The 14,773-nt window shown below is 41.3% G+C and overlaps 1 protein-coding gene and 1 pseudogene across 1 annotated transcript in view; one reads left to right on the top strand and one right to left on the bottom strand.

Moving 5' to 3' along the window:
- The first annotated feature begins 1,907 nt into the window (after positions 1-1,907).
- Cpox (coproporphyrinogen oxidase) overlaps positions 1,908-14,773 on the top strand; it is a 36,525-nt gene continuing 23,659 nt past the window's right edge. Inside the window, exon 1 of the mRNA XM_004636574.2 lies at positions 1,908-2,459. Within this exon, the coding sequence (XP_004636631.1) occupies positions 1,940-2,459 (520 nt within the window). The 5' untranslated portion in view covers positions 1,908-1,939. The remainder of the gene's footprint in view (positions 2,460-14,773) is intronic.
- The window catches only part of LOC111818154, a 17,231-nt pseudogene continuing 10,288 nt past the window's right edge, over positions 7,831-14,773 (bottom strand).

Genomic DNA, 14,773 nt, shown 5'->3' with positions numbered 1-14,773 from the left:
TTTGCAGCTTTCCCCATTCAGTGAGGTATTGGTTGTGGGGTTATTTGTACATAGCTTTTCTTCTATTCAGGCATATTCCTTCTATGCCTAATTTGTTGAGAACTTTCATCATATATATATATATATATATATATATATATATATATTATCCTTAATTCTCTTGATATGATACATCACATTTTGCCCCAGGGTAAATTCCATTTAATCATAGTATATAAGCTTTTATTATGTGCTACCAGATTTGGTTTGCTAGTATTTTGTTGAGAATGTTTGCATGTATGTTCCTTGAGAACATGAGTCAGCAGTTTTTCAGTTGTTTTATCTTTGCTTGATTTTTGTAACAGTGAGTTTGGAAGTTTTTCAATTTTTCAGGAAAGTCTGAAAAGAATTTGAGTTAGTTTCATATAATTAAGCAATAAAATTATACAGTCCTGTTCTAACACCATCTGCTCCTGCTTAAGGTTGACTCACTCTGAGTTGCAGAATCAGAGCAATAATGCAGGGGTTTCTTACAGAAAAATGGGCTACAGTGGTTCTTTAGTATAAACAAAGTTCATTTCTCATCACCAAGCCCACACAAACCTTACCTCAAGCATGCAAGAGAGGCGCACAAACTGTCCTCCAGTGGTAATTCTTGTCTTTCCTTTCCTCTTCCAATGTGGCTGCCTGACAGGTTACACTAGGCCCACGAGCTAATGACCTATAAATGTATTTGTGTCTTAGTCCAGCCTTTACTTTCCATTAACTCTTGGTAGCTAAGTGGGCACAGGAATCAGTGTGAGAGTTATCAGATGTAATTGTGGGTGGATAGATACACTACTAGGAACAATAAGGCTGATGCACAGGCTTTTGCATGTCCCTCAATGTATCCAGACACTAGAAAAATCTTGGGGGAGCAATGATGAGTTTCTTAAGCTACTGTGTGGTACTGGAAACTAAAATTGTCCTGGATACTTGAGGACCAATTTTTCCCTTTGTGAAAAGCATTAAAAGAATTATTACGTATAGGCACCATGTGGATAGGCCTATAGGCCATGGAGCACATGATACTCTTACAGGAAGCAGACACCTGAATGTCAAGTAGGTTAGCTTCTTACCTCATTTTCTCAGGGCACAGGAGTTGGATCAGAGGGTGGTTGTTTGCTCTCCCAAATGTACAGGCGTTGTATGTATGAAACAGGAGAGAGAGTTGAGTGGCCTACAAGAGTAAGGTAGGTGTCTAAGTTTCCCAGTCACATCTGGCCAGGAGTTTCACATTGCTTAAGTAAAACAGTCACTTTGTATTTACCATTTCAAAAATTAACTATTGGGCAAGGTAAAAGCAAAGCTTGGAAAGATTTTAAGGAGCAAACTGTGACACATTTGTGATCCCAAGAAAATTTTTTTTTCTAGGAGACCTCTACTACGTTTTCCTGACTGCCTTTAGATTTCTTTCTAGGGAAATTTCCCAGGCACTGCTTTCAATTTTCCTAGAAGCTCTAGAAGTTCCAAAAGACTAGGATCCAGGGCCAACAAACACTCATGCATCAGAAGCCAGGATCCACACTTTACGAATTTTCTCACCCCACCCCAGCAATCTTCCACTCTTACATTGGCTTCTTATGATCTTGTAGGATATAGAACCAAAACTCAAATCTTTTTTATTTTTCTCTTAGTTTCCACATTCTTGGACACCCCCCCCCCCCCAAGCCGAGGCACTGTTCCTGTCAACCCAGGAATCCACTCTGCACACACTTTCTGTGCAGAGTGGATTCTTCTGTACACTGTTGACCTTTGTAGTGACAATCCTAGTAACACTACAGTTCCCAGTACTCTGTCCCTGCCCATCAAAAGCCATGGCTCTAGCTTAGAACAGGTTTCCTCTTCTCTGGAACTTTAGCGGGCATCAGGGCTCTACTCCCCTCGGGCCGCGATAGTGCTCACGGCGAGCGCACGCAGCATGGCCTTGCACCTGGGCGGGCTGAGCGCAGGCCTCTGGGGCCGCGCGGCGCGGGCTGGCTGCGGAGAGCTGCGCGCCTGGTCCGGGCGCTGCGCAGCTGCACGCCGCTGCCGGGCGCCTGGCACGGCCCGCCCCGAGCACAGCCGCGGGCTGGGGCACGGAGCCGCGGCTCGAGGCGGCCCCCGGCTGGGCAGCGGGCTGGCCGCGGCGCTGGCGGGCTTGGCGGGGCTGGCAGCCGCCGCCTTGGGGCACGTGCGGCGGGCAGAGATGGTGCCCAAGAGCTCGGCGCGGAGTCCCCCAGCGGCCCGGGAGGAGGAGGAGGAGGACGAGCTGAGCCGCCGCTGCAGCTGCTTCATGACCCCGCCGGTGACGGACCTGCGCGAGCTGCGGCGGAGGCCGGGCGACATCAAGACCAGGATGGAGCTGCTGATCCTGGAGACCCAGGCCCAGGTGTGCCAGGCGCTGTCCCAGGTGGACGGGGACGCGCGCTTCTCTGTGGACCGCTGGGAGAGGAAGGAAGGTGAGGAGGCAGAGGGAGGCCCGGCAAGGTGGCGACTGGGTTTGAGGGTGGGGAGGTGTGGCTCTAGGCTTCATGCAGCAAATGGCTCAGAATTGGGGGTGGGGGATTAGAAGGAACACAGTTAAGAAGACTGGCAGTGGGAAGGGCCCCCAGCCGTCGGCTTGCCGGTGAACCCCAGATCTACTGTCAGGCTGGTGTCGGGCATTTCAAGATATGTGTGATTCATAACCACATTTCACCTAGAACTATAAAGGAATATTTGCAGCCAACAAACTTTCCTGCATAGAGTTTGTTAGTTGCCCACATTTCAGTGCCTTCTTTAGGTCCATTTGTGTTTTTGTTCTCCTTGAGAAATGGAAGAACTAACTCAGTTCTGTGTGCCAAGCATCGGCCATACTCCTTCATCTGCGAGTTCACTGTGGCATCAATCTCGCCACTCCCTTTTCCCATTATGCAATAAATATTTGATTGGCTTTTCAATTGCACCCCAAGCATAACCATCAAATGTCCTGCTAAGGAAATATTTTATTTTAATGCCCTAGTTGTCATTGAGATATATATATATATATATATATATATATATATATATTTGTCTTATAAAGCCTATCAGTAAGGGCCATTGAGCCAGGTCCAACCTCAAGTGTGGGCCTGGTAGTGTGAGCGCAAGCAGTTTCTTCTTATGTGCCTTTTTTTGGTGTGTGTCCAGTTCAGCCCATCCTGGGAGCGGGGGCGGGGCTAGTGTAGCATGTGGTACTGAGTAAGCAGGCACTTTAGACCACTGAGCTATATGGCCAGCCCTAAAATGAGTATGTCTAAAGCCCTTATAGTACTGTCACAAATCTAGACAGCAATTGCACAAATTGTTTTTGTCTTTAGTGACTCTGTGATCTTATAATATATTTTATTTCTTTAAACTACAGTGTTTTCATGTGGCATGCACAGGGATTGTGTTGATCATCATATGTCTCAGCTGTCCCTTAAAGTGCTTAGAAAAAACTGCAAAAAATAAGACTTGAAAATCAATAGCCTATGATTCGAAGCTTCTTAAAAAATAGTAGAAAGGCTTACATACCTAAATATTATTTCTCATGTATTGCAAGGTTCTGAATTTCTTGAAGTTTAATTTCTACTGTTTTTTTACTTGTATGTTAACAAAATTAAAAGGCAAATAGTGAACAAAAAAATTTTTTTCAAGTAATATGAATCTCTTAAATTGTGTAGCAAGGAAATGTCATTCAAGCATATCCATTCCTAATTTTAGCTTTATTTTTTATTCATTTTATTTATTTGGTACATGTTCTCGATATGTAGCTCAGACTCATGGTGATCCCCCTGTCTTAGCCTCCCCAGCACTAGGATTACAGGTTTGACCTGCTTTCAGGGCTGGCACAGTGCACCTGGGGTTCTGGGGCCATGCAGGTGCTTAGACCACTGAGCTATCTCCCCAGCCCCTTAACTTTAACTTTAGGTTTCTCTTATCTATCAAAAGTGATGAGCTCCACTGTGAATAGTAGAGTTTGAAGAGCAGATATTTAAATGATTTATTTTAGGTGATGGCATAAGAATGTAGGAGTACCTAGTTTACCTCATGAGAAGATTCAGTATTTTCACAGTGTCTGTAGCTTATACCATAAACGTAAGCTAGTTGTCTAACTTCTATTGTACATAAGAATTGTAAATATTCTATAGAATATTTAAGGAATAGAGGTAGAAAATAACTCCTATTTCCACCATCTTAACACATGTATGATGTTTCTTCCTTATTGTTAACTTGGTTGGATGAAAAAATGCCTAGCAGATTGGAAAGTGCACTTCTAGGTCCCAGCTGGGTGACCTTGGGGTCTGCTTCTGGTTTCTACCTTTCCCTCTTTGGCTCACTTTCTAACCTGCTCTCCTTCCTGGCCAACATAAAGTGTCTTTCTGCTTTGTGTGATTCCTGCAATGATGTTTCTGCCTCAAAGCCTGCCAGCCACGAACTGGCCCTTCAGAACCATAAGCCACCATGAGCCTGTTCTTTACATTGTGCTAAGTATTTTGTACCAGCATAGATCAGGGTCATTTTTAGTTTTACAGACTGTCATATTCTCTTTCCATTTCCCATTTCTGTGAACAGGAGATGGTACACTACCTGTGTACTCAAGATGAACTGGTTTCTTACTTTCTCACTAGAAGGTAACTAAGTAAACCTTTACTTAGACATATTTGGGTGTCTGTAATATATAGTATGTGGTGGCATCTTTTATGCATCAATTGTTATTCTCAAAATAGTCCCTTTCACCATGCTTTCCTTCTGATGTACATACTATCGATCATCAAATTTTACTTCTAAGAGATAGTTTGCAGTTATTTATTGTATCTTCCTTTGGCAAGTAAAGACGTGACTCAAGAGAGCTATAATTTTCACCCCAGTGGATATCATTCCTTGAAGATTCTAATCTTCTACCCCTTGTAAAAGCAGCAGTCTCTGAGGGCAGAAGCACAACTTGATTGAAGAAACATATTAATGTTGAACTCTATTACTTTGTTCACTAAGCTTCTCAGAGTTCCAAATACTTTAGATAGATTTGTATTGCATTCTTGGTTCATTTTCAGATGAGAATGTGGGCATTTTCTGTATTGGTGATGACTATGGAAAGTCTAAACTAATGATTTTATTTTTAAACTAGGGCAGAAAGTATGGACACTATAGTGGCCTTAATCAAGAACAGTGCTTTGAACTGAAAGGCTGCATCAATTTCCATGCCTCCCTCATCTCTGATTTGGCCCCACTTCAATTTGCAGGTATGATTACCTATTTATTTATTTATTGCAGAACTGGGGATTGAACTCAGGCCCTTGTGCTTGCCAGGGAAGCACTTATTCTACTGAGCCATCTCCCTGGCCCCTGATTACCTCTTTATCATGGCTCATTGTGGAGAGTGGAGGGGCATTGGTGGTATCTATTTTGATATGGAGACCTTCACTCTCCATCTCAGAAGGAGGTATTCTGCTTCGTGCAGTGTTGTGCCCAGGCTGTGGTTTCCACAGAAAAGAAAACAAAAAACAGAAAATGACTGTGCAAAGCTGTGGCAGCAGAAGAAGACCGTGGGTGACAGGAGAATAAACTATCTCTTTGTGTAACTAAGAGAAGTAGAACAGCTGCACTAACAATGTATGTTGTACTGAGTTGGGCAGATGTGTTATAGCAAGAAGTTAATGTGTAGTCTAAAATTGTGTCATTACTATGTGGATATTAGAAATTAAATTTAAAACATTACATAAAATACTACTAAAAATAAAAGTAAAGTATCCATAATTCATCTATATTACCAAAATATTGCATTTTTAATTCAGATAAAGTATCTTTAAGTCATTTCAATTACAAAGCCCTAGCATACATGTATTAAGTCCTTGGTGAATTTAACCCAGCTCTTTCTTTCAGTCCTCAGGCAGTGCCAAGATGTGAACATCACTTTTTATATCTGTGTCACTTGGAGGTTCCCAGTATCAAAAACACTATCCAAGTATAAAAACTTATAATCTGCCCACTACTCTGGAAGCTTGCTTGTAACCAGATCTAAACTTTTTCTTTCTTCTCCAGTTTTGCTAATCATGCTGACAATATTAAACTGAGCAATATTGTTTAGAAAAGGAACACAAGAAGAAGAAAGGGGCTATCATTTCAATAGGTCACTCTTTTTAAGAAGAAATGCTATCCACAAACTCAATGTCTGTCGGGCGCCCTCCCGTCCAGCAGGAAAGCACTCAACACGATTTGTGCGGCGGAAAGGCTTTAATCGTTCTCCTGAGTGATGCGCCCCGAGAGAGCACAGTTCCTCTCTCCGTCCCTCTTCCTGTCTCTGACCCTCCGCGTCGTGGAGCGTTTCTTTTATATCCTCACACTGTCCAATCGAGGGTTGATACATGTTACAGCGCCATTGGTTACAATCTCAGGGAAGGTATCTTACATCATTATAGGCGGGTGTATAGCGACTGCAGAAGCAGGAAATGAGCGCCATCTTGGCACACTCGGTGGGAGGGGTAATCTAGCGCAGGCTTCAAGGGCTGCAGCAGGCCTCACCCAATGGTCCCTAGGAGTTTTGGTTCTGAAGCCGCTATTCGCGGCATGGGCTCTCTACAAATGTCTAGAGTTTTGTGTGTGCCACAAAATTTTTCCAGCCTGTTTCTTAAGTTTCTGCCCACATTCTGCCTCTTGAACTGATTTAGAACAAACGTATGAATAATCAAGGAGGGAGAGTATCAAGTCTCACAGGTCACAAAATGGATGTAAAACATGAAATCAATGTGCAAGATGGTGGGTGAAAAAAACTGAGAAGCCAGACCCTAAAGAGAAGAAACATGAAGCCAAGAAGGCTGCTACCAGTGAAACTGGTAAGAAGGGTAAGGTGAAAGTAAAGAGTCCAAGAAGGGGCAGCCCCACTGCAGCTGAAATCCTGTCCTGGTTAGAGGAATTCGTGGATACTCCCAATCTGCTATGTATTCCAGAAAGGCTTTGTACAAGAGAAAGTACACAGCTGCTAAATCAAAAATTGAGAAGAAAAAGGAGAAAAAAAATTAATTTTTTTTAAATGAAAAGAAAAGAAAAAGGAGAAAGTTCTTGCTGTGTTCATAAAACCAGTCAGTGGGGACAAGAATGGAGGTATCCAGGTGTTTAAGCTTCAAAAAATGCCTAGATACTACCGTACTGAAGATGTGCCCCAGAAACTCTTGAGCCACGGCAAGAAACACTTCAGTCAGCATGTGAGGAAAGTTTGAGTTAGCATCACTCCTGGCATTATCTTGACCATCCTCACTGGGCATCACAGAGGCAAGAGAGTAGTCTTTCTGAAGCAGTTGGCCAGTGGCTTGCTACTTGCAACTGGGCCTCTTAGCCTTAATCGTGTTCCTCTACGAAGAACACACCAGAAATTTATCATTTCCACCTCTACAAAAATTGATATCAGCAAAGTGAAAAATCCCCAAACACCTCACTGATGCTTACTTCAAGAAGAAGAAGCTGAAGAAACCCAGACACCAGGTGGGTGAGATCTTTGGCACCGAGAAAGAGAAATACCAGATTTCAGAGCAGTGCAAGGTGGATCAGAAAGCAGTGGACTCACAGATTTTAGCAAAAATCAAAGCTGTTCCTCAGCTCTGGGGCTACCCATGATCTGTTTTGTCTCTGACAAATGGAATTTATCCTCATAAATTAGTGTTCTAAATTTCTTACTAGGAACCTAATTAAATAACTGAAACACTAAAAAAAAAAAAAAAAAAAAGAAAGTAGACTTTTTGGAAGCCAGATTGAATGGCGAATATAAATAAGGTTTTATTCAGTTAGGTTGGTAAATATGCCAACATGTTTTGGAATGTTTTCCAGTGTTTAAAAAAATAAAGCAGCTCCTATAGCCACCATTTTAGAGTGGTTTAAGTCCTCTCTTGTTACGTGATGATTTGTTGTTCCTAATTTGGTTGGCTGTGGATTTACTGGTCAGACTCACAATGTTCCACAACTATGGTCCACAGGACTCAGAACTCTTTGGTAAAGATTTTCTTCTGCAGTTTTCATTAGTGCAGCAAGCTGGCTTTCAGATTCCCTTCCTTTCTGAAGCATTTATCAGCTTCAAAAATTCATTGAGTCGAACCTGTCCCTTTTTGCTAAAATTCACTTCCTTGAGAACTTCATATAGTGTATTTTCATCCATCTTCACCCTGATACTCTCTAATACACCCTGAATGTCAACGATGCTAATAAAGCCTTTTGGATCGGCACCAGACTGATGGAATCTCTTCTTGTACCTGACAATGTCTGAAGGCAGCAGGCTAACTTCAGAGCAATCTCTTAACTGATTGGATCTAGATGTATAGCCCATTTCATCGTAGAGAAACTTGTGGTCTGTTTCGAGTTCTTTCTCTTTCTTCTCATCCCAATTCAGTTCTCTGCCCAGAAGTTCAGCAATCCTGGGTAGGGCTTCCTTTGCAAGTGTGGTGTCAGATTATATTGACAGCAGTGTAGGCCTTCAGGATTACTCTTTAATCCCATATTTCACCTCTGCTTCAATATATGCAAAATCTGACACAATAGGTCACTTTTCTCAGGCAAACTTGCCATTTTGGCACCTCAAAAGCTTCATCACCAGTTAGCAGTAAGCTGTTGTGCCACCTCACTTTCAAGTCCATAATCCTCGATAAGCTTATTATACAGTGAGGGACTCCAATCTTTGCCTCCTAGAAGAAAAAGTCCAACTGTTGTACTGGGTCCTGCTTGCAAATTGTGACACTTGATTGCAACATTCACAGTATCTTCTGCCATAAGTGATAAGTTGTCCACTTTGCACCTGCGATCACGATAAGGTCACTCTCACTGACGTCAACAACATGATTTCAGGGGATGAACTGAGCATCTGGGATCTGTAGTGAGGGGACAGATACATGACTGCTAGGACACCTCCTCTTCTGACTTCGACATCACAGCCCAGGAAGTTACATGCTTCATTTAAAATGAAATTGATGTCTTCTGAAGGAATAGGATGATGTGTGATGTCATTTGGAGAATTGGTAGAGCCAGCAATAGTCATCTTTTGCCAGGATAAGAGGAAAATAACTTGCCCGCCGCTGGTGGCTGGGTCAAGCAGGGTTGTGCTCTCAGGGCTGTAATAACCAGGTGTTACAATATGAACACCTGCACTTGTGTCTCAGTTCTCTTCTCTCATTGCTGGGACAAATACTCAATACCCAAAATGAAAAGAGGAAAAGGTTTATTTAGCTCACAGTCCATATTTAGTAGGCTCCAAGTCAGACTGGCACATGGCAAGGGCAGTAGCTTATGGTGGTGTAGAAGGCAGCAAAACAGCAAGAACAAAAGGGAGGAATAACAGTAACAACAGCAACAGAGAATAAGTCTCTTTCTCCTCCTTATCTGCCCCAGGCTGGGTGTAGCACTCACACCCATAATCCCAGCAGTACTCAGACCTATAATCCCAGCCTTGGATCATGAATATCAAACTCTAGAATCATGTTCCCAATGACTGCATTAGACTTTGGAAGGACAAATACACACAAACCATAGCAACTGCTTATGGTAGATATCTGGCTGGCAGATAGCTGCAGCATTCTTATCATCTATTTTATGAACTGTGTCTGTGAAAGGCCCCCCAGCACTGGTAACACACTTGGCTCTCACATCCCATTCCTGCCCTGTAGGGATATCCTTGCACCAGGATCTGTTCACACACTCTGTCCCCATTTTGGGGTCTGTCTTCTTGAGCAAGCTCACTACCTCCATGTAATGGGCTTTGGCAGCCCCATTCCTGGCAGCAGGGAGAGCACTGACAAGCTTCATCCAGGTGTCATTGTGTTGCCCATCGGAGTAGACAATTCCTCCCACCAGTTTGTTCTTCTGGATTATGCGGCAATGTCCAAGGGCTCTTAATTTGCTGAGCACATAGCTGCTCTTCAGGCAATCACTTCCTGCAACCAAGTCATACAGCCTGCTTCCTACCCAGTAGTAAGGGAGCAGCTACCACACAAACTGGTAGTATTGTAGGCAGTGGGGTTGATAAATGGGGAGTTGGCATGCTCATGAAGAGCTCCCTTTGCCATCCTACACTGTGCAATACCCAACTTCATGGTGGCCTTCTGATGATATCTCACACCACCATGGATCAATTTAGTGCTTCTGCTGCTGGTCCCGGAGGAGAAATCATCTCTTTCTACCAGGGCTGTTTTTAGTTCTCTGGTGACAGTGTCAAGTGCATAGCCACTTCCTGTTGCCCCTCCTTCAATCACAAGGATGTCAAATTATGCAGTGTTCAGCACAGTCAGGAGCTGAGCTTCTCTGGAAGGAGGCTCCCTGTTAACAGGTTCTGCAAAGCTCTCTGCTGCTTCCACATGGGCCAAGATCACTTGCTCCTTCTGTTCAATGGAAAGGTCAAAAGTAGTTCAGATTCTTGTGTACAACAAGGAGAGAATTGCCAAGGGCCTGTATTTTTAACAAGATTCCATGGTCACTTGTTACATACTGGCTTGGGCAGTAGTGGGTGAGTATCTTCTACTATAGACACGTGAGTGTTACGCAGTTGTGGTTGAAATATCACATCTTTTCATCTGTTTCTTACAGAACCACCAAGGTTCATGATATACTTATTTTAATGTTCACAACATGATAAATGATCTCAAAGACAGGTGGCTGGTCTTTGAGTGCTCTGCCATGATAAATGACTTCCAGTCAATGATTTCATTGGATAATAAGACCTTAAATTTATTTTTTATTTTTTATGTATTTGGTACAGGGTCTCACTACACAGTTTGGACTTCTAGTGATCCTCCTGTGTCAGCCTCCCCAATGTTGGGTTTACAGGAATGCACTATCACGCCTGCTCTTGGTGGCTCTCTCTGCGGGCTCTGGGCAGGGCTGGCATGGCATGTGGTGCCAAGGATGGAATCCTGGTCCTTGCGCTTGCCTAGGCGGGTACTTAGACCGCTGGGCTATCTCACTGGCCCCTGCCCCTTAAATTTATTTTTGTCACAAAAATTTATATAAATATAAATTGGTACATAACTGTCTCTCTCATTTAATTCCATTACTTAGAAATGCAATTTAAATATTTAAAGCCCACATTCCAACACATGCACTTGTTAAGAATGGTAGCTCACAGGCTCAGTGAACAATAGCTGCTAAGTGGCAAACATCACACCCACTCTGCAAGAGGCAGATTTTATTCATGCCTATGGTGACTTTAAGATACCATTAATTGCCTTCTATTAATGATAGAAGGCCCTTCATTAAGGCCCTGGTCAGTTTATTGTTTCAGAGAGGGACGCTTTTAGACCTAGGGCAATCATTTGTATCCCTCTTGTCCCTTTTAGATGAAAGTTGGAAGGGAGAAAATCAATTAACTATTTAGTGTGATGTGCATAAACCCTCTGTTACTAGGCTATTGTTTATCCTTTAGCAGGAAGCCATCTGAGATACTTAAATTAGGGCTAAGTATAAATAAAAGTACCCAGAATTAACTTGCTGCAACAAGACTGAAGTCTTTCTGTCTGGTAGACTTGGTTAGAGACAGCAGCAGAGCGCACCATGCAGGTCTTTCTTCCTCAGTCCCTATATACATATGCACAGTTCAATAAGCTTTCATCCTCTTGGTCACAAAGTGGTTTCTAAAAATGCAAGCATCACTTTCTCATTAATGTAGAGAAGAGTTAGAGAGAAGGTAAAGGCAAAAACTAAAGAACAAGAGAGGCAGGCACTATGAGTTTATCTTTTTAATAAACCTTTAAGTCTTTGAGTAGTACCTAAGTATCTGTGAGAGTCTAATTTAAAACTTACTTCTGTTAAAGAAAAAACAAACCAATTTTAATCATATTAGATACATATAGCTTTAAGGCAATTCCTTCTCACTGGTACGTGTTTGCAACACTAATGATTTAGTCTTTGTAAGGAGTTGGTACAGGCACAGAACACATCTTAATTCTTTCTCATTTCCTTCTTCACTTTCACCCACTGCTTCTATCTACATATATAAGCATTTACTTGTAATCTTCTGATTTTTAAAATTTAGATTCTAAAACAAAAGCAAAGTGAAAAATTTCAAAAATTCCTCTTATTAATTAAAACTAATCTGTATAACCCTCAGCAGACTGTCTAAATTGGGCATGCCAACACAAACATATATATTTAGCATACTTTGCTACTGATTAGCTTAAGTTCCTAAAACCTGAAAGCAGTAACAGTGAGGGCCTTTTTGATGGAGGATTTCTTACACTGGGCTCTGGAAATGTGGCAATTGATGAAAATCACACAGAGAGTGGAATTATAGGACGTGGACTCTATTGCTAGAAGATAGTAAAACAACCAGAGGAATGAAGTTGGGGTGTCTTCAAATTCTCTCTTAAAATGGAAAGCCTAACACGCTACCAGCAGGGCTAAAATCATGCCATAAAAGGATAAAAATCACAAGCATTCATAAGCAGGACTAAAATCATAGAATAAATCAAACTGAGAGTAAAATAAGAATTCTAAACAGAATGTGAGTTGGAAATTGACATTTATATTTCTTATGCCTATTGAGTTTGTGTATGCTAGTCAGAAATTTTGGCTTGGACAATCCTAGAGAAAATAATGTGAAGTACGGCAGAAAATTGAGTTCAAAACTAGATGAGGACTCCTGATGTATACCTAGTGTTTTACAGTTCATACGTTTTTGTTTGTTTCCACTAGCTTTGTGTTATATAAATGTACTTAGAACAAAATCGTTTTGAGTTTCTAAAACCGGAGAGCAATGTCAATGCTCCATACTGACACCAAGATTTAAATACAAACATCTCATTTAGGAATCATTGGAACTGACAGGAAGATAATTTCAGTTCATATTAGCCATGCTTTTAATGCTTCCTCAGAAATTTTCTTTCCATAATTTTATTGAGAGACATATAGCAATGAGACAGTTTCAAATCAAATTGGTAGGACAGTTTCAATAATTAACACATTGCATACTCTCTTCCTAGTGGTTATTTGCTGTACAAGATGCGAACATGATATCTTATTTACAAACACCATTAGAACAAATCCCTCTATTCATTGAGAGAGTGTAACTATATATCTATCCTAACTATTTTGAATACACAGATACAAAATGCACATTCATCTGTATCCCCTTCTTTGTGTAGTTCCATCATTTGAATACTATAGGTGTGTTAATTTAGCAAAATATTCTAAAAGAGTCCAGTAGTCCATAATAGTATTGGGTCTTCTGCTTGACTGGCAATGTCAGAAATTGTTGACCTGAGTTCCCTACAGCTCAACATAACACCATGGCTTTACTTCTTATACCTCATTTTTACACTTTTCTGCTGGATGGTTAAGACCAAGATAAAGCAAGACCTATGCAACAAGAGTTGTAGCTTTTGGATGTGATAAGGTCAGTGAAATCCCCTCAGGATTTTTCCTGAGATCCTTTACCTCAGATTGTAGATCCTTTGTCAGTGTCAGCCATGTGGATGAGTCACGGCCAATGCTTGGCCAATGTGCTCTCTGTGAAAGCTTGAGAGAATGTTTTCTCTCCATGTGACTCTCCTTAGGCAAACTCTACATCATCAATCACTTTCCTCTTAAGCCCCATAATCTCCTTGATCAGAAAATTTGGGACACTACAGAGTTACATGACGTTACATTACAAGTTCTCATATGTCCTGAGTCTTAATTGACCTTGGAAGGCTAGGGCCAAAATGTTGGCTTTCCTTGTGGCCATCCTTTTTCTCTAATTTTGGTCTGCAAACGTAGGTTGTTAACCATCTAGAAGAGGAGCTTGTTGTTATTACCATACAATCTAGGCTGTTAAGCTTAACCTCACTCTCTGTCTGAATATCAAACATTTTAGGCATAACATGGAACAGTTATTTTTCATCAAGTATTGAAATGCTGAACTTTATTTCCTACAGAATATGATGAAAAAAACATTTAAAAATTAGAATATATTTTAAAAATAGGCATAAAGAATTATATAATTCTTATGTGTACACATAAGTACAGAAATCTAACCATATACAATCTTGTAGCAGGACAGTCCTGCAACATTCCTTTTCCTGTCTCCTGACTTCATTCACCACCCCCTTCTTTTTGAACAGTCATCTATTTGAGAGACAGCATGGCAGCAAATGGCATGTCATGACAAGCAGCCTGTATTCAGAAGACCAGAATGACAGGCACTCCAAGCATGAAACCACTATTACAAATTGCCATCTTCAGTGCATGCAGTTGCTTAGCTCACAGGTGTCTGTATATATAGTTAGTCAGGGTGATGATCATTCCGGTTAACTGCTAGATTCAAAAATCTTCTGAAGATTCTCAGGATCATTGCCTTGCCCATATTCTACATATAAATGTATGGTTTGCCTCTGTTATGTTTCCTAGCTTATCTCCTTGCTCTCTTTTCATTGTCTAGTTCTCAAGTTGTTGCTTTCCTTTTAGTTGTACTATACCTTTCTATTTGTATTTCTTCTTTTGAGTTCTTATACTAGGGAGACTATGAGATATTTACACATGTGTGTCTGGTTTATTTCACTTATGACTATATCTTCAAGTGGCATCCACTTCAATATAAAGGCTTCAAGTTGATCATTCTTTATAGCTGAATAATATTCCATTGTATAAAAATACCACATCTTTTTCAACCATTCTTCATGTGATGGGAATCTTGGTTGTTTCCAAGATTTGGCTATCACAAATTCTGCTGATATAAACATAGGCACACATATATCCCTATGATATGATATTTTCAGATCATCTGGGAAAATTCCCAGTAGAGGAAGAGCTGGATTAAATGGGATTTCCA

This window comes from Octodon degus, unplaced genomic scaffold (assembly GCF_000260255.1).
Source record: "Octodon degus isolate 3935 unplaced genomic scaffold, OctDeg1.0 scaffold00081, whole genome shotgun sequence".
Classification (NCBI taxonomy): domain Eukaryota; kingdom Metazoa; phylum Chordata; class Mammalia; order Rodentia; family Octodontidae; genus Octodon; species Octodon degus.
This window is presented reverse-complemented; position numbering and strand designations above follow the sequence as displayed.